A 24,229-nucleotide genomic window follows, 5' to 3' on the forward strand; every position below is an offset into this window, starting at 1 on the left:
GTAACATATTTGGAAACAAAAGTTAAGATTCATCTTGCTTGACTGTTTAGACCGGGCTGCTGCAGAAGTACATATGAAGCTACCTCATACCAAGTCAGACCACTGGTCTGATCAGTATTGCCTGCCTTTGACTACCATTGGTTCTTCAAGCTCTTGGGTAGGTAAACCTGCTACCCATGATAATTTAATTGTAGCTGCTGGGGATTAAGCCTGAGACACACTGCAAGCATAATATATGCTTTACAGTTCAGCTATGGCCCCTTCCCAAGGGGTGTGTATTCTACAGGAGTGTGTATACATGTACTCCGAAAACAGAACTCACCATGACTGCCTTTCTCATTGAGTCCATCTTTCCACCTGAGTCCACTGTAAAAGGTACAAGCATGCGTGTCACCATTCTATGACTCAATACACTTCACCACATGCTTCAAGTAGACTGTCTGCTTTTCATTCAGTATAACAACTTGTCCCCTTTTTTTTTGTTTTAAAGAAGAAAAAAACAAAGCAAAATATTTTGAAAAAGTTGGAAAACTGTTCCAGGGAGGAAAGAAAGGAGAGGTAATGACATCATACGGACACCAGCCAACCAGCACTGCATGTCAATTTTTGCTACAGCCACATAGAACAAATATCCCCTGAACTCATTTTAGGAGTGAAGACAGTGCTTGTGAATAAAATTCCGCTTGAACACCTTGCTTACTCTGCAAATAATGCACATATGTATGCATTTTATATTAGTTCCCTCATAAGTAAGTGCAGTATAGAAAAACTATAGGAACACCAGGTGTGTTTATTTGTTTTTCCATTCTCCCTTTTCATCCTCTCTTTGTATGTTAACAGTTCACAATTTCTTCTCTTGGGATGAGTGAACTTTGCTTGAACATTGACTGTGAACTTTGGTTTCTTCATGTGTGTTTGCTGAATAATGTTAAATGTGTGCATAGGCAATTGTGGACTGTGCAGCAGTAATACTGATGAACTGAGAAAAACTTTAAAAGGAGGGAAGAGAGGGAAATGAGACTATTGTCCTGTTGGGGCTGAGTAAAGTTACACCTGAATATGGAAAGGCACATTCAAAAGGGGGGAAGGCCCAATAAATATGGAGAAAGAAGGCTATGGTTGCTTTAAAGAGCTCTCTGAAGTGTTTGTCCAAATGATGATTTATAATATTTAAAGTAATGGTAGCAAGGTTAGCACCTGTTTATAAGGAACTGTCCTTATAACAATATACCTGGAATGTGGAATGCTAACCTAGATTAGGTGTAGAATTTTCAAGGCGCCTGGGGTACTCAGGGAACAAATCGTGCATAAATCATCTCCTGCAGGCATATCCTTTGTTCGCAAGAAAGATACATATGTGTAGAGAATGGCTAAGCATAGCTGATGTGGGTGGTTTGTCCCGTGTTACGTTTTTAGACAAGGGATTGCTTGTAGCAGTACTGCAGTGATATGAAAAATGGTCCTTAGCATTGACAAATTAAATGGTGTGTAGGGTAAAGGAAGAGTAGGTACGTTCTAGAAGGAAGTGTGATGGCTTCAGAGCACTTGAAGTTGATTTAAAATGGAGAGACTGTCCTAGATCAGTTTCATACTGTGATGTTATCTCAGTTTAAATCTGGTTCTGCCCTGATAGTTTTGTGAGTTGGGGTTGTTGTTTTTAGACAGCAAATTAAGTTGTACGGAAAGTGCTTGTGGGTTGGTTTATATATTTCAGATGATGTCATATTTTTCTGGGTTTTTTCTTTAAACAAGGGATCACCCCTACATAAAAAACGGGACAACTTTGCTTGCCCTTTAAAGTGTCTGAAACGGGGGGGGGGGGGATTCAGCATCGGAAGCCAAAACAGTTCAAAGAGCCTGTCTGAAAGTGAGTCATATTACAGAAAAGCTTTGCTGTCAGAGATGCTTGTTCGCTGTTTTCTGGATTAGATTAATTAGACTTCTAAATATTTGTGTACATACCATACCTAATTATGAAATGTTCCCATTTATTAATGTGAATAAGAAATGTCAAATTACTTCTAAAACAACAGTGTAGCCTACAGATGCTAACTCTGAAAGCCGTGGTGGGACTGTGAGTGTACTCTGTTTCTTCTAAAAAGGGGAGAAAAAGCCTTTCTGTGCTGAAAACATCCTTGTGTGATGAGTTTCCCTTTTTCCCAGAAGGCCAAAGGTGCAATTTGACACCTGATCTACACAGCATTTTTTATCTGTTCAAATCTATCTAGCATTCCATGCAGGATGCAGGAAAGAGGCCTGAAGATTAGGGTCTGAAGCATTGCAGGGTCGTTCCTTGTTGAAAACTCTGTTAGGGAATATAATGTTTTGGTTCCTGTTTCCCCACCTACATTTGTTTGGCAGTTGTTAGAAATTTATGCCAGAATAATCTTGTGATTCTGGACAGAGTAAATATATGTTCACTTTGACACATAGTGAGGCAAGGGTGGTAGTGGGAGTTTCATGTCTAAATATTGTGCGCCTGCACAGGCCTGTTCTTATGGCAATCTGAGCCTTGTTTTTTTTGCACTTCTGAATCATTCTTGGCTGCTGCAGCTAGTAGGACTCAAAAAAGGAAACGGCTGGGCTTTACTGATAGATTTGCACAGTGTGGATTCATAGGAAATCTTCCCTTTGAGAGAGAGCAAGTTTTTTTGTGATGGGATCTAGAGTGCTGTGTGACCATTCTGTATCTGCTCTTTAACATTCACTGCAGACAATGCCTTGAAAATGTGATGATGGGGGGTGAGCATGTAGGTCAGGCATATATCTGCCATGAAAACTGTGACTTTTTAGTGGGAGAGGAAATGTAAGGGATATTTTGTTTCTCGGTAGATACTGTGAAATGACACCTTTTTTGACAGTCTGGGTAGGTGCTCTTGATGGAAATTGGTCAATTACTGAAAATATTTCCTCTTTTCCCATCATCCTCACCTATTGGTTTCTGCTGCAGTTTTGTTTCTGCCAAGTGCCTTGTTGAGCTCCATCACTTGATTGACCAAGGCTTGTAAATACTACCACGAAGGGGCTTCTTCTCTGATTTCTGTGCCAGCAGTGTATAAGCAAGGTCACTGGTTGCCTTCACTCATGGCGGAGTTAAGACAGAAAGGGAGGAACTAAGCTAGAACCAAGGCCTGAGGGAGCTAAAAAGTCAGGGCTGTGGGAGCAGCTGCTTGTCCGTCACTGCCTTCTGGGTACGTCCTGCTGAAAATAATATGAGGTTGACTTTGCCTGCAGTGTATTTCGAGCTAATCAGAGGCGAGGCTTACAGATAGGACACTCAGGGAAATGCCTAACAGCCTGCTAATTAAATACTTGCTCCATCCATTGATTTTGTTTTCCCAAGTGCTGCCTTGTGCCATCTGTCTAAGGGGACAATCTGAGGTCTTGTATTCTTTCCTTAATTATTCATGCAGGTCTGTTTTTGAAGCAGCTGGTACTTTGGACACAGCTGGGAGGTGTCTTGCTGATCTGACTTTCATGATTCCTCTAGCCTGCCATGGGTGGTAGTGGATGGCAATGGTGGTAGGAGTCCTGGTTCTTTAGTCTTCAGACAGAGTGTTCTATTACAGAGCCTTAGGGCGGGCGTTTTAATTTGATTATTCTTTCTTCTGGCTAGATTGCTCACTGGAATTTTGGACTCTATTTTGTACACAGTGTATCAGGACTGTGGAAAATAAGAGGGATATTTGGAGGGGGCTCCTTTGGTGGTTCAGGCAGGCTGTTTTTGTGTCTTTTCTGATGGCTGGTGTAAGGAGTCCCAGTTGCCATAGTAATATAACAATAACATTGCTTTACATAGCAAAATCTTCATTTGAATGTTTGGGATTTAGTGAAACTTTCTAGTAGTGGCAGGGAGGGTGGGGGTCAGTCCTTACTTCAAATATACCTCTGCTCTATTTCCCCTCCCAAGTCTTCAGTTTTGCAGTTTCTTCCAATTGCCAAATCTGTAGGGGCAAGGCAGAATGAATTAGGGCAAACAGTAGCTTATGAGAAGTTCCCTGATGCAGGATTGTTTATCATGGGATGCATTTCTTTATGATAGGTAAAGTGGGTGTCCCCTTTTCTCCTGTGTACCTTCCTATTTCGTTGAGAACTGGAAATGTCACGTTGGTTACTGTGTGTTTCTAAACATTTTTATGAAAATCCTGAGACTTTTCTGGGCTGGGTGCAAATTCATTAACACTGGTCTCAATACGTCTGTCAGTACAGTTGAAATCAATGACTGGTCCAAGGACACCCCAGTGAGCTTTGTGGAAGAATGGTGATTTGAACCTGGGTCTCACCTTAGTTCTACACTAATATCATGCTGACTGTATAGTTGCCATGAAGCAAGATACGCTCAACCACTGCTTTCCTCTGCTTTTCTTAACAGGAATTGTTTTGACAAAATGAGCAATTCCATGTATTATCTAGCAAGCTTCCATCTCAAGGTGACTTTCAAAGGAACCCAATTTATATGTAAACCATTTAACTGTGACTTTGCTTCTGGCTACTTCTAAAATTATCTGTGTTTTCAGAACTCCTGCCCAAAGGCATAAATCATGATACAGGTGTGAACATTTAATTATTTAAAAGAGGTGCAAGATCTGCTTGCTGAAAAAAACATATTGCTTTGAGTAATATCCATCTAGTTAAATCCAAGGGCTTTTTCCTCTTCCAAATTAGCTACTATAGCAGGCTGTTCTCATCTTACCCCTTCCTTTCTCCATCCCCCTTGAGAGAATGCTGGAATTTAGTATAAAATCCTCTTCCTCTTAAGCAGAAAAAGGGTACAGCATATTCTCTTCTCTGCAGGTGATGTTGTGGATATCTATCAGCGAGAGTTCCTAGCACTAAGAGACCGCTTGCATGCTGCAGAACAGGAGAGCCTTAAGCGGTCCAAGGAGCTGAACCTAGTCCTAGATGAAATAAAGCGAGCCATCTCCGAGAAGCAGGCCCTGCGGGACATAAACCGGACGTGGAGCAGCTTATCTGGTAAATCAGGCTGTAACAAGGATGAGCTCATGATACGTGGAAGCGGTGGAGAAGTGAGCACATCCATTGTTGTACCTCAGACAGGACAAGCATTCTGTGCGTCCTAGGGGAGATTTACTGTAGGGATGTGGTGCTGAGCATGTAAAAGTCTCTGGGAATTTTTATTTGTAGTGTGTGGGAAATAAACCTTTTCCTCAAGGTACACTAGCTTTGTATTTTATGTGAGTAGGGTGAAAAATGTTTGTAATCCACTGAAACATAGAGTAATCTGAACTTCCCAGCTGCTGTCAGAAGTATGTGACACTTCAGAAAAAATACCAGGGGCATGGGGAGAAATGGCTGCCCCAGGGGCAGTATCAGGGAGAAATGGCTGTCATATGGGTGGGAAAATCTGGATTTCCTACCCACACAATGACCATTCAGGCTTTAATGCAATCATCCCCAAATCTTCACAGCAAAACATGTGTGGGTAATGGTGCTCCCTCCTGCACTAAAAGCCCTTCCCCCACACAGGCTAGGCTGGGTTGGAAGCTGAAAGCAATGTGTTGCCATTGCTGCCTCAGTGCCCCCTATGATGGTGGCAGCATACCACCTCAGAGAGGTGGCATCTGGAACATGCTTAGGGTTTTCCCTGTACATTTTTAACTTATAAAGATCCCCGATTTAGGCATGAAGAATCCCATTTTGAAATGAGAGATGAATATTTCATGTTTTTAAATGAATTATAACAATTTGCCACATCAGACTGCTAGATTTTGCATGCTCTCTGTGTTTAAATGCACTCAATGGAAGTTTGCAAAGCAGTCTCCCAGAATGGCACAGATTTAGTAACTTTACAAAATTAGGGCCATGAGAACCTAGGGCCATGAGAACCAAGTGCCAGGTTAGGGCCAAGTGCAGAAATGCTGGGTGCAAATTCAGATCACTTAGCCCAGGGTTTGATTTCCTCTTTGAGGGAGGGCCCGCTCATCCATCTTGAGCTTTAAGTAATTCCTGCTAGACTTAATGGGATTAGTGGGTGCAAGTGAAGAAGACTGGACTGATTAACCTAAGTTAAGTGATAATCTGGACTGGCCAGATGGTTCTGTGAAATGAGTACATCTTTATAACTTTACAGTCTCTCTCCATTATGTTCTTGTAAAAAAGGTTTCACGCTCCTTTTTTTCAGATGAAACAAAATTAAAACTCTGGAATATCACTAATAAGAATGTGCTGCATCTCCCTACCATCTTTCATCATTTGCCACATTTGCTGTCAAAGGAGAACAGCCTGCAGCCTGCTGTGCATGTGGGACAGGGGCGCACTGGAGGTAAGTGGCATGGCTTGCCCCTCTTGAGGTCATTTCTCCTCCTGGCTGATCCATGTTTACTCTCTCATAGTCCTGACTGGGTTATGAAGGCAGGCAAGGGTGTTAATTTCATTCAGGTTGTTTGCTGCATTGTGATCTTAGGATCAGTGAATTGAGTTGGGTTTACATGTAACTTCTGCCAGGTGGAGGTCACTTTCAGTTGCCCCTTGGAGAGCCCTTATCATGGAGTTAACCAATTGTGGGAGCAGCTACTCATGTGGCTGGGGGCCATATCAGTACAAATGTTTTGCACTGGTATGGCGAAAATCAGTCTTACTGCAGGGGAGAGATTCTTGATGGCAGTCACCCATCAGGAGCAACTTAAAAGTGACCCTCCATCTGATAGCCATAATGTGTACATTGGCTCTGAAGGTTTTCCATGACATCCAGGCTCTTATACTTTGACTGGCCCTAGAAAACGACTTGCTGTTTCACCTGAAGGACAAGCTTTGCTCTTTTTGCTTGTGTGTGTTTTGTTGTCGGGGCTCAGCTCACAGGTGCTATGTGCTGCAGAGGATCTGCACAGGTTGAGCATGTGTGATGTGTATCTATGGTGGTTACAGGCACTAAAAATGTCCCCAGAGAGACCCTTTCTCAGGGAGGCACTGCCAAAGCTACCTGACTGAAAAGGAGAGAGTGCACGACTACACTCTTTTGAGAGTCTGCCTCATTGTTTGTCACTCAGAATAAACTTCATCCTCCTGAAGGTATATTGAAGGCATCTGCTCCTGATTCTCTGAAGTCATAACCTAGAATGAAAGATGTAGGACAGATTCTTCCTCAGTCAGGAGCAATGTAGTGTTGAACCTCCCCGTGCCAACATCAGTTCTGTGATCACTATAGTGATCAATAGTATATAGCTGTCCATGGTGAATCTAGGAGTATTGGTTCATTTTCCTCCACACGTGGAGAACTTTACTGAAAACAGAAAGAATAGAGTTCTTAGGAAAGAGTGTTTGGTTGTCAACAAGATCACTTAAGCTATGCTGTGCTTTGCTCCTATACAGTATCCGTAGTGATGGGAATCCCCAGTGTCAAACGGGAGGTCCATTCCTACCTTACAGATACCCTAAACTCCCTGATCTCAGAGCTCAACCAGCAGGAGAAAGAAGATTCTGTCATCGTTGTTATGATTGCTGAGGTAAAACGATCTTTTCACCTCTACATCCAGCTTTGATAGCTCTGCATCCCTTTGTTGCCTGTCTGAGAGGGACTTGGTATGGATCCAGGAGGCTGTGTGTAGTCGTAAAGCAGCAGGATGTGTCTCTACATGGCGATGGGCCAACTTCTCCTTTGGCACAGAGAGATAAGTCTAACCTTGGGCTGCTGTCCGACAAGGACCATCGGGCACATCCCCCCCTGTGGGGCCCAGCAGGCTGTATCCAAAGTGAAACAATGTTTGGATGCGCTCAACTGTGGAGGGTCAATACTCTAGCAGAAGGCTGAGTGGCTGTTGCCAAGATGGCAATTGTGTACATCTCTTTAATTTAAATTGCATTCAGCTTGTTGACCTTTGCTCTTACAGAATGTTAGGCAGCTGTTGACTGGATGGTTTTAAAAAGAAGGCTGGCAGAAATTGCTGTGTTCTCACAGGCTTATATGCATTTGCTGCCACCACCTGCTCAGCATCCCAAGAATGGCTTGGCTTAAACTAAGGGCTGTGCATTTTGCTACTCTAATACCCCTCATCAGCACTAGCTCTTGAATTCTGGATTAAAATGACCACCGCACATTAATCTGTGGCAGTTGCATTTTATCTTGGGGTTTATATGGCTTTCCCCCTCTCCATGGCATCCCTTATTGGGTTTATTTATTGTGGGCCTGAAATGGTCTTTCTTTCCAAAAACCCTTTGAGGAGCAAAAGAGCCTTCAGTGACATGTTATTGCTGAGAGAATCTCAGCTTTTAATGTCATCTTGCTGTTTCCCTTTATCTGTATTTTTTTTCTAGATGTGATTTTTGATTTTGCATTTTTTGGGGGCCCTTGCAGTTAATCAGAAGAAAGACAACACTTTTAAAGCCTGATATCTGCTATTCACGAAGCAACAGTGTTTTGCTTAGCAGAAGCAAAACTCAAGGCTGCTTCACATTTGGGCTTTATTTTTTGCCAAAGAAAAGGATGTTTGCAATAAAGTATGAAAGGCATAATAAGTCGTGCTCTGGCATTTAATGCATAGGTTGGGAAGCTGCTGCATGCACCGGCCTCTTACTGTAGAGAAAACACTCTCACTGCCCTTTGCATTAATGCCGACATGCTTGTTATGATGTGAAGGTCAGACTCTGTTGAAAAGGGGACATGTCAAGCAGTCCTTAGGGGGCCTAATTGGTGTGCCTGAATACCGGGAAGGCATTTAATTTCTCCATTTTCCATTGTAACCGATTAGTGAATCTTTTATGAGAATTATAAAGAGATGGTCTGCTGCAAACAGTAAAATATGTGTATATTTTTCAGGTATTATATGGGTAGCTGAGTTTTCTTAGCCAGTTCTCTTGTTTCTTTTTGGGGGGAGGGGGAACACTACTGTTCCACCTTCCCTTTAAATGAGAAGTAGATCAATAAAAAATATTTTTTTCAAAACATATTGATGAAGACTTAGATATGAGGGGAAATAGTTCAAGCTGCATCAATCTGTGGTAAAATATCTCAGGAACTTTTAACAATATATAGAATAATTTACTATCCGTAGAAATAAAATACTATTAATGTGATACTATTCTTAATTCAGACCCCTCTTTTAAGTCTGGCCTACACATTACCTGAGCCGCATGATGAGACATTATTGTGTATTTATTTTAGTACATTTTAATCCCTCTGTTCCTGCAAGATGATATATGTAGATTTCTCCTCATCTATTATATCCTCAGTATAATCCTGTGAAGTAGGTTCAGCTGAATGACTTGCCCAGGGCCACATAGTGAATGTTATTACAATCAAGGATTGAGGTCTTTCTGAGGTTCAGTCAACTACTACACCACTCTAGCTCACATTATCCCTTGGTGACTCCGTGTCCCTCACTATAACATCATCATTGTCATCATCAATATATCTAATTTTCAACCCTACCAAATCTGAAGATACCTAAATCCAGATATCCAGCCATGAATGGACACGATAGATCTTTCTACAAACCTAAAAAACTCCCCAGGTTTGCAGAAAAATCTAAACAGAAACAAAACATTGGGGAGGTTAAAAATTCCCCAAGATGATAAAAGGAACACCTGTAGTTTGGAGAAATGAATGCCCTCAGTGGCCATTGCTAGGCGACCAGACCAGTTTTGCCAGTATTTCACACTTGGTTTCGGTTAGTAAAAAGCAGGGGGAGGAGCCAGGGGCCTTCCCAGGGTTGTTTTGGCTTTTATGGGAGGACTAAATGGGTCCAGGCCTGGGAACAACTAGTACACAGCTTGCATGACTTACCCAAGACAGGCTGCTTGCTACTGTTCAACATCAACCGCTCTTCAAAAGCCAGTGTGCTGTAGTGGTTAGAGTTTCAGAGTAGGATGTGGGACACTGAGGTCTGAATCCCCACTCTGCCATGGAAACTCACAGGGTGACCTTGGGCCAGTCACATAGTGTAAGCCTAACTCACCTCACAGGTTTGTTGTGAAGATTAAATGTAGGAGAGAAGAAGAATATAAGCTGCTTCGGGCCCCCATTGGAAAGAAAGGAGGGGCATAAATGAAGAAAAGAAATAATAAAAATAGCTTAAGATGGGTGGTAGGGGTGTGCCTATTGATATGCCGAATTTTTTTAAAACCAGAAAAATACCTTTTAGATAATTGGGGGCGGGGGGCATTTAACAGCCAAAAAAATGACGGTAATATATGGGAGCCGAAAAAGCAGGCCCCAAATACTGCCGAATTTATTCAGCATTATTCAGAGGCACTGTGGCCCTGCCACCTTTTTTTCACACACACGCACACCCTCCCCACTGACCTGCTGGCCAGGCTCCCTCCGAGCAAGCACAGCCTTTCCATTCGTCGCCAGATTCCGCATGGAGCTTGGATGGGGTGGGGAAAAATGGAAGATCTGTGCAGGCAAGCCACCCCCTCCTCCGAACCCCATGTGGAGCTTAGAGGCAGCAGCGGCTTGCACAGAGTTGCCTCTGAGCCCCAAGTAGAGCCCAGAGGCAGAGGCAGCTGGGGTGGCCTGCATTGGGACATTCATTTCAACACTGCTTCCAGGCTGCTGCCTCTGGACTCCATGTGAGGCTTGGAGGCAGCTCTGCACCCGCCACTGCCTTAGCTGCAGCCCTGGAGGGAAGGGGAAGGGGAAATGGGGGCGGTAAAATTCAGATTTGGGTCTAGTAGACCTAATTTTTTTCGAGAATCTAGATATTCCCAACATGGAGGTTAAAATTCAGGTCCATTAGTCCCGAATCTTACCAAAACAAATTTGCACACCCTGGTGGGTGGGCCTTGACCTGGATGGCTCAGGCTAGCCTGATCTCGTCAGATCTCAGAAGTTAAGCAGGGTCGGCCGTGGTTAGTATTTTTTTTATTATTATTATTATTATTTTCTACAATTCAACAAAAATAAACATATCTCAACAATATATTCAGTTGTAACTACCGGTACTTGTAACAAAAAAACTCATTGCTATTACTGAGAATATGTTATCTATAGTATTCAATGCTATCTGCTATATATGACTTCCCCGCATCTTCTTCAGTCACTAATTCTACTGGTTAACACTTTTGCATTTCAAATTGATTTCTAATCCTTATTTTCTCTCATACAGACTTGCTTTAAGCTATCTATACTACGTCTATAAGCAATTTCAAGTCCTACATAGTTATAATATTATCATCATTGTCTCTATATAAAATTCTATTATTCTATAATGAAGGGATTAGATCAATACATAAACAATTTTTTCCATTTAAAAATTCATCAAAGTAAATCCACCGTGCCTCCCTTACACCCCAAAAATAAGCATCATCTTAGCCATTATCTTGTTTTGGGAGGGGATCTACCAGTCCTTCTTTATTTCCCAATCTCCAACCCCCATTTTTCAGTATAGTAGCTGCAATTCTGGCCTCTGAAAATGTAAAAGAAGATCCCAGTGATTGTATCCATTGGCTTCTTGTTAAAATTTCCAGCAGCTTCTTGGTAAGATCCTTCGTCATGTCTCCCTCCATCGCTGGCTGCCAGGAAGTGTTTTCTTGGGATAATAATGTTCCTCCTGTCAGCAGTAACTCAGACAAGTAGATTGTAGAGGTATTGAATTCTCTCATGTTGCTCTCTCTCATTGCCAGCTGGTCATTTGCAGCTACCTCTTTAAGAATAAATTGTTCTAATTCATCGTCATTATTTCCAGATTTTATCACCATTTCCACATAGCATTCAATCGTCATCTCCTTAGTAGAACCTTTTATTTCCATTGACATAATTGTTGTCGTATCTTGGGTCTTCATATCATGGATCTCCTCAATAATTGTATCCAGTTTTCCATTAATTCCATTAATTCCATTAATTCCATTAATTTATTTAAATAGGATATTCATCATCTCAGCTAGTTGAAATACTTGATGTGAGAGCGCTTGTTGTTTTTCAAAGACTAAATCTTGTTGTACTGCAAACATGTCCATTTGTTTGAGTAATATCTCTTCCATCCTCTTGTTTCACATATCTGCTTGTATTCTTATATAGAAGCAGGCTTTGTAATTTTCAAGATATCCTCAATTACGCTTCAAAGCGGCACAGATAAAAAAAAGGAAGTAGACAGGAAACTGCAGTATCATAGACCCTGCATCGTCTCCTCTCGCTGGTTAAGTGGTAGGAACGATCTGATGGTTACACCGGGGAGATTCACTTCAAGTCTTCCAATCTGCCCTGTCTTTTCGATGGTAACAAAGCCCTTCTTGTTATCTTCCGGTCTTAAGAGGCGACGTGGCTGGATTGATTGAATCAAAGAGAACCGGAAGTGGGGGGGGGAAGGTTTTCGTCTCCCTCCCTCCCCTCAAAACATTTAATTGGTAGTTGTAAAGTCATTCAAAAGTCCCTTTTATTGCGTCTACTCACTGATCAAGTTGATAAGGTCTTAGTCGGTTCATTTAATGGCATTTGTTTATTTAAAAAGTCTCGTTACGCTGGGCAGGGAGTCGCCAGTTTTCGTAGGTGTTTTTATCGTCATTCAGGTCTTCTCAATCAAGATAAAGGCAAAAAGTGTCTTTTTACTCACACTAACTTCCAAAGGTGAGGCTTCTTGTTCTTTTCATAGATTCTTTGATGTTAATAGAGGAGGTCAAAGCCTAAATCCAAAGAGTCGTCCGTGGCAATGGTAGCCCCTATGTGCCGGCGGGGACAACTTCCAAAACTCCAAGAGGCTTAATAAAGGCTCTCTCAGAGAATATGGGAGTCCAACCGCTCTTGAAGGCTGCAGGGGAATTTCCTGCTTCTCGATCCACTGTTTAGGACCGAGTTGGGGTGCTTCTGCACTCCAAATCTAGACGACTCTTGGTGTCTCCTGGGAGTCCCCAAGAAACAATGGCGCTCGGACCAAACGCTCTACAGGAAGTCGGCCGTGGTTAGTATTTGGATGGGAGACCACCCAGGAACATCAGGGGCGTTGTGCAGAGGAAGGCAGTGGCAAACCACCTGTATTAGTCTCTTGCCTTGAAAATCCTATTTGGTTGCCATAAGTCGACTGTGATTTGGCGACACTTTACACACGCACAAGATAGGTGGCAAATGAAAGGTTGGTTGGTGGATGGAAAAAAGAGAAAAAGGAAAAGATAAAGATATGAGGGTTGCCAGGTGGATGAAAAGAGGAAATAGTGTGGGGAAGGGGATACTGGGGGAAATGAGGTACCTCCCGCAAGCCCTTGTGGGTTCCCCACTGTACAACAGGGCCGAGTCAGGTGGCCAGCACTGTGGACCTGAGTCATAGTTTTCCCAGGTAGAGGCTACCAGAGGAAGGAAAGGAGAAAAAGCTGAAGACAGGGGGGCAGATAAAGGTGGATGGGAAGGAGAGAAGGAAGTATGAAAAGGGGAGAAAGTATAGGGTCTTTCAGGTAAGGGAAAAAAATACTGGAGGAGGGGGAAATGAGATGCCCCCGCAAGTTCTTTCAGGTCCCCACTTGTCTAACACTATTTGCAGTGTATGTGAATTCATAGGTACTTTTTGTATATCAGCAGTACTATATTATGGGAAGTCACAAGGATCAGATGTTTCCTGTAGGTCAGTCACAAAATGTATTTACCAGTAATTAAATATGACGTGGTGTTCAGAGTGCTGGAGTGCCTAAAGAAGGAAGATGTGTAAGAACTGAAATAGCCTAAGGTGATGGGATGTTGAAAAGCCTAGGAAGCAGGAATGTATATTTGTGATAGAAAAATGGTTGTTCTAGAGTAGAAAGATTGAAAGAAGGTTGTCCTATGAAGCAGTTTTAATGTATTGTGGATACTTCCATGGCTATGACAGAGCTACAGCATTCTGAAACTGAGGATTTAAAAATACAGAATATTGACTAGTTTTTGTCAAGAGGTGGTAATAATCCAGATGACTGTTATAGTAATATTGCTAGAGATGACTTTTTTTAAGATGCAGGGTTTTTCAACCTGGTTCACATGGTTTAATTTTCCTTTTCAGACAGATCCGCAGTACACAACAGGAGTGGCAGAAAATATCAAAAACCTGTAAGCCGTTTTCTTCTATAATGTCAAATTAATTGCTGGACAAATACTTTGGCTTTCCGTTAATGGAAAAAATATAATATTTTGTTTTAATGTTACACTTTTTAAAATAAAAACTAATGTGTATGCATCAAACATGCATGCAGGCTAACCTCAGTTTCTTCCTTGCCTGTTAAAACTGACGGTCAGGCTGCATCAACCATTAAACCAATCACGGCATCCATTTATTTCCCCCTCTGTTTCTTAGAGTTGTCAGGGGACTGATTATTTAGAGCAGCAGAATGTGCTACCGTGGCATGTGGTCTGTATTTATGCTGCTGGTGGGCTGCATTGCAAATACTGCTGACTTAGATTTACAGTGTCCTGCCGTCTGTTCACAGCATGGAAAGGGGGAGGTATGGTGATTCGGCAGTGCTGACCTCAGACCAAATTAAGGTCAAATACTGGCTTCAGGGTTTACTCCCATTCTGGCTGACATCAATATCCCTTCCCAGATGCACTTTACAACGTTAGGTCATTTTCTTCCCCCCACATCCCACCCCAGTTCCAAAGCTCTGATTTCTCCAGAGCTCCATGTGGGCTTAACAGTTAATTTCTGTTGTGGAGCTTTGCAGTGTCAGGGTTTTCTCATCAATCAATTGCTCTGGACTCCCCTACTCTTACGGATTTGGAAAGGAGACTCTGGTGGATTGTTTTTAATTATTTGCAAGCTTGTAAGAGACAGCAGGCAAGAATTAGCAGCATCAGAGCTCTGAGGACAGAAGATTTAGAAGATAATGGTAATGTAAGATATCCCAGCCCAACTTCATTACTGCTTCTGCATTCTGCATGTTGCCTATTAATAGCATCGGCTAAGATCAAGACCTAATAGCTCAGGTTCTGCTGCCCCCACTGTACAGGTGATGAGAGATGGCTCCCTTAATAGCTGAAGTGGGAACTATTGTGTTTTCAGTGCAGAGAAGGAGTTCAGTGCTTGTGTTTTGTCATGTGAAGTCAGGCAGTTCTGGATGTTGCCTTTTGGCCCTTGGCAAAAACACACAGTTAACAGAAGATAATGGGTGTTATTGTGTAATAGACCTTGATGAAATCAGCAGACATTGTCTAAGTGCCCCTGTCAAGTGCCTCAAACTTTCCCTTTAATCAATTTAGTGAGTTGATTTCTCCTCACTAAAACTGCTTTCTTTATCTCCCTTAAATTGAGTAGGCAGAAGCGTAAGGGAGGGGTGTATGTGTGTGAAGAGTATATGAGATAGAGAAGTACACTCTTTAGCTGAGATGGCTTTGAGGAAAAAGCAATTGCTTCTGTGTAAAACAAATCTGCATTCTCAGTAAGAAGCCACACATAAAATATTGCAGAAAGAAGATTAATTTAAAGGCAGATAAGGTTGTCAATAGGAAATAATGTTTTTTTTTTTGTTAATTAGATTGAGCATAGACAGGCTTTTGTTCCTGAATCACTCTGTCTGTTGTTTTCTGGTAAGCACTTGAACTAGAGGGGTATGGTTGTCTACAGGGCATAGGATGATGTTGTTTGTAATCAAACCCTGTCAAAATTTGTGCTGTTCAGATTCTTTAAAAAACCCAGCGCCCTGTAATTATATTTACATACACATGAAAGATAAAAATTACAAGTTAATTGTATTGGTCCGAAGTCCTTCATTAGAAACAACTCAAGTGGCACAAAATAGTGAGCAAGTGTTTCAGTTGGGCTATGAATTAAGCAAAAATAGGGATGGAAGAGAGATATATTGATGGGCATAGTGAAAAGTACAGTTAAACAAAATGAAATTCTTGTGATGATAATGGATAGCCCTTTAACACAGTAACCCCCAACATGGCATCCACCAGTGGCTATCTTGGTGTCGATTTACTTCTTTGTCAAGCCATCTCTTCGTCAAAGCAAAGATCCAGTCTTGGCTTTCCTCCACCTCCTTGGAGTAGGGAGTGGTTTAGAAAAATCCAGGAGGTTCTTAGTGTCTGTCTGGAGCACCCATTCAGTAACAGGTGACCCTGTCATAGGAAGATGCTTAGTTTGCAATTTCCAACATTTTGTGATTGGCCCCAACACCCATTGGCAGCCATGTTGTGATTGGCCCTCATAACAGCCATTTTGTTTTGGTGCCCACTTTTTTTTGCCATCAAGTCACAGCTGACTTATGGCAACTCCATACAGTTTTCGAGGCAAGGGATGTTCAGAGGTGCCTGCCTATGGGTCGCGACCCTGGACTTCCTTGGTGGTTTGCCATCCAAATACTAACCAGAGCCGACCCTGCTTAGCTTCCAAGATCTAACGAGATTGAGCTAACCTGGGCTGTCCAGGTCTGGGCTGTGCCCACTACTCATCCTCAACATTTCAGAAATGCCCACAGGCTCAGCAAGAATAGGAAACCCTGCTTTAATAGCTCAGAGAAAATAAAGTATTGAAGTTGGCCTGTCATGACAGGAGAAACAAGCAGAGTAAGCTGCGTGTTTAAGGAGTAGTAAGACTAAAGACAGTGACAGTCTCTGTAAGACAGTATTGGATTAATGAACCACTGCCTCTGCAAAAAACAACAACAACCCAATTCTCCCTCTTTCCGTGTGTGTGTGTGTGTGTGTGTGTGTGTGTGTGTGTGTAAACAACTGGAAACAATTTAATAGGGAAGTGAAATTGGTTAGCTGCCATGCTTCTTGGCAAGTTAAATATAGGCATCCTTGAGGGAGCAGGTACACTACAGGACAAAAACTAACAGGTACTGTTTTAAAAATTTGCCTCAACATGCACTGCAGAGAGGGGGAGAAAATGCCCAGCATATCCAGGCAATCTGACTGGTGGTGGTGGTGACAGGGGAAAAAATATTTTGACCAGAAATATTGTGATTGGTCAGAACCCACTTATTGAGCCCTCTCAAAGAAACTTAGTTGGGATGGAAGCTTCTCAAAATCGTGCTTCCCAGCCTTCCGAGGAATCTGCTCCATTTCATCTGACTGCCCCTTGGGCCTAGCAAGAAACTACTGATCTAGAAAGTATGAGGAAATTTTTGTTTTTAATTGCCCTTAGAAAGGATTAAATGGGGGGGGGGGCTTGCCCTTGGTTTATGAACTCTACAAGATGCCCAGTGCAATCTCTGCTTCCGTGTTGCATCTGCTTAGGTAGGGTGTCACAGATGCTGAGGGCTAAACTAGATGATACATGCAACTTGAATTGGGTTTGGGATCCTAAGCATTCCAGGGCCCAATTCAGCTGCAGTAGATGCCCCATGTGGGGCAAACAGGGCCTCCTGCAACCATTTCAACTCAGGAAAATTGGACAAGAAGGAAGGATGAAGTTCTTTCCCCCCCCCCTCCCTTGCCATGCTCCCAAGCTGAATCAGACACTGCAGTACTTGGGAGTCATAGTTCCCCAATGTTACATGTGACTGAGACTCGTATAATACATTTTAGTTTGGCCCTGAAAAGTTAGGTTATGATGGAATAGGATCAACTAGAAAACCGAGCTAATCTTAGGTTCAGATCTATTTTGCAATTAGAACATTTGGCATGTAATCCACACAGAAGAACATTTTAAAAAGTCATCCTTGAGCACCTTTCACAAGCAGTGAATATGAGGAAAGAAGTACAGGTCCTGGTGAAAAAGCTATCTTCAAGTGCTTTGAGAACATTAAGGAGGAGGCATTTTGAAAATGGCAACAAATGCCCCTGCTGATGTTCTTCTGTTTAAAACAAAATCTGAAAGTGCACTTGCTCCTATGGAGGCTTTGACCAGAGCTTTTAGTGTTGCCTGGCCCTGTGGAATACCATGATTTTTAGACTATTAAGCACTTGTGTTAGATTGCATTTTCCTTTTTATGACAATTGGCTCTTTTTATGTTTTCTCTTTTTTAGGTTCCCCAACGAAATACATTCTGGTCTTCTAGAAGTCATTTCCCCTTCTCCACATTTTTATCCAGACTTCTCACGTCTCCGAGAATCTTTCGGTGACCCCAAGGAGAGAGTCAGGTAATACTTGAGGTCATGACTGGTATTCTGTACCATTCTGAGGTTTTTTTTTTCCTTTTGTGAGTTTTAAACCTGCTTAGAAGGAAACAAAAGTATGTGAGAAAAGTGAATTCTTATTGTTGGCTTTTTGTAGTTTAAGTAACCATCCTGTGTTTCTTTGTCTCTTCAAAAAAATACACATTCTACTTGAGGAAGCCATTCACAGTTTGAAAAAATATTTATTTCTTTAATGTATTTATTTGCTGCTTCTCTTGAAATGATTGAGACAGTGTCAAATAACATGCATAAACATAGAATAAAATATTCTTAAGGATATCCTTTCCAGGTTTTTTTTCTGCTGTGAGCAATGTACATCTTAAACCATTGATACTCAGTGATTCAGGGGCCACATGTGGCTCATAGACATGCTACCCGTGGCTCTTCCCCAGTGTGGTACCCTTCTCACGATCCAGGAAAGTGAGCACGGTCATTGCATAATAGGGCATGTGGTTGGCAGATGATTCCTACCTTAAAACATCCACTGCTGGAGGGACTGGAGGGATGGGTAAGCTATGAGACTGCTTGAGCTGTGCACCTCATTCCAGCGCTGGAAGTAAAGGTTCTGTCCTCTACCACTCCCCCCCCCCCCCGCAGCATCTGCGGTCTCATCTCTGCACTGGGGAAACTGCCAAGGCAGAGAGCAAGCTGACTGCAGAGAAAAGAGAGCAGAACCACCACAGCAGCCACCCAAGAAAAGAGCAAGGTGGCCATTATTTTTTGAGGGGGTCTACTTCCCATTCTCCACAGCCAGCTCATCCTCCTGTGAGCACCTTGTCAGTCTCATTCTCTCACCCAGCCTGCTATGCCTCTTACTGAGGAAAGAGTGGGAAAGCTGAGGGGGAACCCCTTTTCTTTACTCAGGATGCACAAGGGCTTGCTAAGGTCCAGAAGTGGTGTGGAGAGACTACTCTGCCTGTGCAGAAGTAATCCAGTAATTTAAAAATTTCGTTACATACAATATTAATAGTTACATCTTCTATGTGAGTGCTTGGTGGGGTGGCGCAAAGGGCATACAGTGTTCATACGGTTGCTGGTAATTGTGAGTGTGGATCTCTGTGAAATGCAGAGTAAGCAGCACTGCTTTAAACTCACCTAGCTGGCATAATGAACATGTATACCAGTGACCCCAGTATGGTTCCCATGGGTGCCATGGCATCTGCCGATGTGTTTCTCGGAGCCCGTTTGCTTCTTCCCCACAGCATTTCTTCCCAAAAGGAAAAGAAGTGATCCAGGCTTTTCTCCACTTCCATGGAGTTGGAGGTACTTCAGAAGAGCCCAGGAAGCATCACCTTTGTGACCACCTCCCGCCCGCTCCCCCAACAGTCGTTTTGTTGTGTTACCTACTACCCGTTCTGAAAATTACATGAGTGTTCACAGGTTCAACAAAGTTAGGGACCCTGATATATAGACTGAGGATGACCCTACACTGTAACATATGTGGTTTCAGAATCCAGATATTCTTGATTATGAATATTCTGTGGAATTGGTGTCATTACTCCAAAAAAAGCAACCATTGCCTAACTGCAATGTAGCATCTTTTCAGCCTTTTGTATAGTTGTAGTTTTTTTCTTTGTTTTATAGGTGGAGGACAAAACAGAACCTAGATTACTGCTTTTTAATGATGTATGCACAATCCAAAGGCATTTACTATGTGCAGGTAAGTTTGACATTGACCAAAGTATGTATTTAATATTACTACTGTAGTTCCAAACATGAAGTATTGTCAATGGATCTATAAATAAAACACAACAGCTTAGACCTATGATGTAAAAGCGGGGAAGACAGCATTTGTTTTAGACCATTCTCTAAGTTCCCTTTGTTAGATTGGGATCATATGGGCACCATTGTAGAAAGGCTCAATGATTTTGACTCTATATTTCTGAGGTTAGACCTGAAATTTCCTTTGGGACTCCTGCTTCTGTTGGCCACATAAAAACTGCTTGGATTTAGATGGGGGAAAAGAAAGGATTATATTAACCTTGCGGAGACTGTTGCAAGTTAGTTGTACTGACATTTTACCCAGAAACCAAGTAAACCAACTTTGATACTTTGTGGTTTTGAACGAGAGGCTCTAACTCTGGAATCATATTCCTGCCGGTGCCATGTTGTCTGTGCCATATTCTATAATTAACAGGACCCATTTACAATGTTTGCCTGTATAAAGTGGCTAGACAAAGAGCTGCCCTGTTTGATTATTTGACTAAATATATTCTGCAGTTAATTTACCTTGACTAATTTGATCTCACTTGTTTTACTTTGCTGAAGAAGATGAAGAAGCTGCTGAAAGTGGTGGCTTTTGCTTTCCACAATAAAGTATTTTTCTTTGTTCAGAAGCACCTTCCTTCTTCCTCACTAATTGCAAGTTTGAAGTTAGTGTTTTTGTTCAGTAGTGTATATGTTCTGTTCTGAGCATGGATGTCTCCTTCGTTTTGTTTTGTAGCTGGAAGATGATATTGTAGCCAAACCAAACTATCTCAGCACAATGAAGAACTTTGCTCTGCAGCAACCTTCTGAAGAATGGATGATCCTGGAGTTCTCTCAGCTTGGATTTATCGGTAAAAGATACCCGTTCTCATGAATACCCATAGTTAGATACACCTTGTTCTCCCACTGAGTTCGGAGTACATCTTCATCAGCGGGTTTTGTCGTTCCTATGCTCAGGGAGGCAGGATCCAAAAAACCTTTGCTTCCTGTCACATGTGCTAGGACCACCCTCTGATATCCAGTTCTCTTCCTGACTTAGAGGGAGAAGCAGCATTTGTGGTTAGCTCTGTAGCAAACCTTCTTTCCTAGCCTTTGCACTTCAATAATTATTCCTGTCTAACTTTATTTCTTTGTTTTTTCTTAGTCCTAATCTTGGTCTGTGTGCACCCAGCAGCCTTTTCCTCTTGTATCTACTGTTTTCCCTCGTCTTTGCCTCTGTCTCCCCCTCCCCTCCCCCCTCCTCCATTTACAATATGCCTGAGAGTGGAGATAGGGCTTCAGAGGAATTAATGTCAGGAGACGAGGAGCAAGTTGAAGGACTCCTTCCCACCCGACAGCTTTCCCTAGTGGTGTTCAAGAGCCGCAAAGGGGAAAAACGGGTGAATCGGCCTGATTTGCAGGCGGCGGCACAAAAACGGAGCCTCCAGCCGGGAGACGTTCTAAACGGCGCAAAAAAGACGCGCACAGACATGATGGCCGCCGTAACTCCCCATTCGGCCTCTAGAGGTTATGAGGGTGAACTTGATCCCAGTGATGCCGGCTCCTCTGGAGTTCATGCGACTGGGACTACCCCGGGTAATGTTGAAAATGTTCATTTTTTAATTGCAGAAGTGGGGGAGGGCAACTTAAGTCTGATAAATTTAATGCGGCAGGCATTGAGAGAGGAGTTTGCCCAAATTAGCGACCATTCGTGTGGGGACGTCACAAAATTCAGAGCCTCATCCCCGGGTTCCAGGGCTTCCATCTACTCTTGAGTCAGAGCGTGGGTAATGCTCCAGCGACACACACCATGCCTGGCCAACTAAGGCAGCAAGGCAGGTACCATTGTCCTCTTCTAGCAGGAACAGGTCCCCTTCTCCCTCTTCTAGCGATAGAGAAGAGGGCGAGTTCTCCTCAGGAGAAGACGAGGAGGAGGAGACTCAAAATCAGGAACAGCAATCCCGGTTATTTGCTGGGGAAGATTATCAGGCGTTCCTGAGCAAGGTATTGGCAGCCTTAGATCTTCATGAGGATGAGGACTCAGAGGCTTCCAAAAGAAAGGCTAAGTTTAGGGGCATGAAGGAATTCTTCACCAGACTGAGGACCCATACCCGGGCTGTGCCTTTTCCTGAATACTTTGAGGACCTCAAAAATGAATGGGAGAAGCCTCTCTCTAACAGACAGCTCCCCACTGCTGTTAGAAGAATGTATAATCTAGAGTCCCGAGCTTCTAACCTCCTTCAGGTTCCCTTAGTTGAAGCACCAGTTGCCGCTCTGCAATCCACCGGCTTACTTTCTGAGGATGGGGCTGGCAACATCAGGGACCCTCTAGATAGAAAAGCTGAGTATGCTATCAAAAACGCCCACGAGGCTTCGGCTGTATCCATACAAGCATCTGCTACGGCAGCATTGGTGGCTCGGGCATCCATCATATGGATCAGAAAAATAATTGACCTGACTCCATAAGACAATAAAAGGGTTCTGAGTGGTCTTAACAGAGTTCTGAAAGCAGTAAATTTTATGGCGGACGCCACTCTTGATTCCATGACTGTGTCGGCCAGGGCACTGGCAGTTTCCTCTATTTCTAGGAGGGAACTTTGGCTCCGGTCCTGGTCAGCTGATTTCAGTTCCAAACCATCCTGTTGGGATACCCATTCGAGGGTGATCGGCTCTTCGGCTCTAAACTAGAGGACATACTAGTCGAGACGAAAGACAAGAAAAAGGCCTTGCCAAAATACATAAGGAAAGAAACTAAGTCCTCTTACTCTTCTTCCTTTCATCCCTTCCGAATCTCTCACACCTTGGCAAGGGACAGAGTGGACAACAGAAGGAACAACTGGAATTCTGGAAGGGGATCCTTTCGTAAAGGTTCCAGGTTTAACAAGAAATTCCAGCCACAACAACACTTGGACAAGTCCAACAGATTTAGTGAGAAACCCGGGAAACAATGACTGTTGGGACAGTCCGGTGGGGGGAAGACTCCAGCTTTTTGCCAATACTGGGACTTCCTTCACCCAGACACTTGGGTGCAGAAGATTATTCACGAGGGATACAGCCTAGAACTACGCAAATCCCCCCCCCAAACCACTTCTTTCTCTCCCCCTCCTCTTCCAAAGCGGACAAGATACCCCGCTGTCCCGGGTCGCCCCCCCGCCCGGGCGCCCGGGACGGCCCGAGAACCCCAGCCCCAGCCACAACCCTCGAGGGGGGGGGGAGAAAACCCCACGGAACCCCCACTCACCGGGGAAGGAGCCAGGTGGGGCGACCAGCAGAGGCAAGTCCGAGCCTCTCAGATGCGCCCTGGCGAATGAGGCGGATGCCCCCGTGGCCGCCAACGGCCCCTCTCGTCAGCTGGCGAGCGGGGAGAGGGGCAGGGCCATACCAAGCCCGGCAAATGGGGCCCAGCATCCGCGGCAGTGTTGCGGGGCGCCCGGGCGGGGAGGCAAACCGGGCCCCCGGGAGGAAGCTGGAGGTCCAGCCCCATGGCTGGCAGGAGGGAGGGAGACCGCAGAGGCCAGGGATGCCTGGCCCGCAGACGAGCCGACATGGCTCCCGCCCCGACAACCGCGGGAAGGTCGCGGAGGGGAGGGGGAAGGCAGCAGGCGCGAAGGCTGGGAGGCCGACGAAAAGACCCGCCCCGAGCTTGACCGGCTCAGGACGGGCGGAAGAGCCTGGGCCGGGCAGAGGCGGGGCCCACATGGCAGGGGAACACAGAGAAGAGGGAGGGGTTAGATATAGCCTCGGCTGGAGGCGAAGAGAAAAGCACAGGTGGTGGTGGGGTACAAGAACGGCATGGGTGGAGGCCAATGAGGATGGCTGGCAAAGGACACGCTCGGATACCAGAGAGTGAACAAGCTGGCCAGCTCAGGGGAGGAAGGTTCGTCCTCCTCCGCTGAGTGGTCTGAAGCCGAAGAAACTCTAGCTGGAAAGAGTTGGGTTCCTTCAGGTGGAGCAGCAGCAGGGACAGTCCCGCCTGACGGCGCTGCGGCCCCGGCCGGGATGCGACACCCGCAATCAAGCAGCCATAGACCACCTGCTTCAAATCAGGGCAATCGAACCAGTCCCCCAGACAGAATGGTGCGCCGAGGTATATTCCGTTTTCTTTACCATTCTGAAGAGAAACAGATTGGAGTGCAATCCTAAATCTAAAGCACGTCCACAAATTTATCCGGCTCAAACGTTTCAGGATGGAGACACTCAGGTCCATCATAGAGGTACTCCATCTCCAAGCGTTTCTGACGTTGATAGACCTGACGGAAGCGTATTTACACATCCCCATCTACCCCGAGCACCTAAAGTTTCTCTGCTTTGCGTACAACCTCGATCACTATCAGTTTTGGGCCCTCCCATTTGGTCTCTCATCGGCCCCGAGGGTCTTTACCAAGGTCCTGGTGATGTTGGCGGCTCACCTGAGAGAGGTAGGGATCCACGTCTTCCCATATTTAGATGATATCCTGGTGAGCGCTCCTTCAGAACAACTGTCTTTACAGCACACGGAGACCATCCTCCAGGCTCTAGAACTCCAAGGTTTCCTGGTAAACCAGATCAAGAGCACCCTCTCTCCATCCC

At 44.0% G+C, this 24,229-nt stretch overlaps 1 protein-coding gene across 2 annotated transcripts in view; it reads left to right on the forward strand.

The window, feature by feature from the left end:
- MGAT4B (alpha-1,3-mannosyl-glycoprotein 4-beta-N-acetylglucosaminyltransferase B) overlaps positions 1 to 24,229 on the forward strand; it is a 116,795-nt gene that overhangs the window by 60,991 nt on the left and 31,575 nt on the right. For both annotated transcript variants that reach the window (XM_056865402.1, XM_056865410.1), the window contains exons 2-8: positions 4,795 to 4,974; positions 6,143 to 6,283; positions 7,330 to 7,463; positions 13,917 to 13,963; positions 17,825 to 17,938; positions 19,559 to 19,634; positions 20,418 to 20,532. In XM_056865402.1, coding sequence (XP_056721380.1) covers positions 4,795 to 4,974; positions 6,143 to 6,283; positions 7,330 to 7,463; positions 13,917 to 13,963; positions 17,825 to 17,938; positions 19,559 to 19,634; positions 20,418 to 20,532 — 807 coding nt within the window. The remainder of the gene's footprint in view (positions 1 to 4,794; positions 4,975 to 6,142; positions 6,284 to 7,329; positions 7,464 to 13,916; positions 13,964 to 17,824; positions 17,939 to 19,558; positions 19,635 to 20,417; positions 20,533 to 24,229) is intronic.

Source organism: Euleptes europaea, chromosome 1 (genome assembly GCF_029931775.1).
Source record: "Euleptes europaea isolate rEulEur1 chromosome 1, rEulEur1.hap1, whole genome shotgun sequence".
NCBI classification, from domain to species: domain Eukaryota; kingdom Metazoa; phylum Chordata; class Lepidosauria; order Squamata; family Sphaerodactylidae; genus Euleptes; species Euleptes europaea.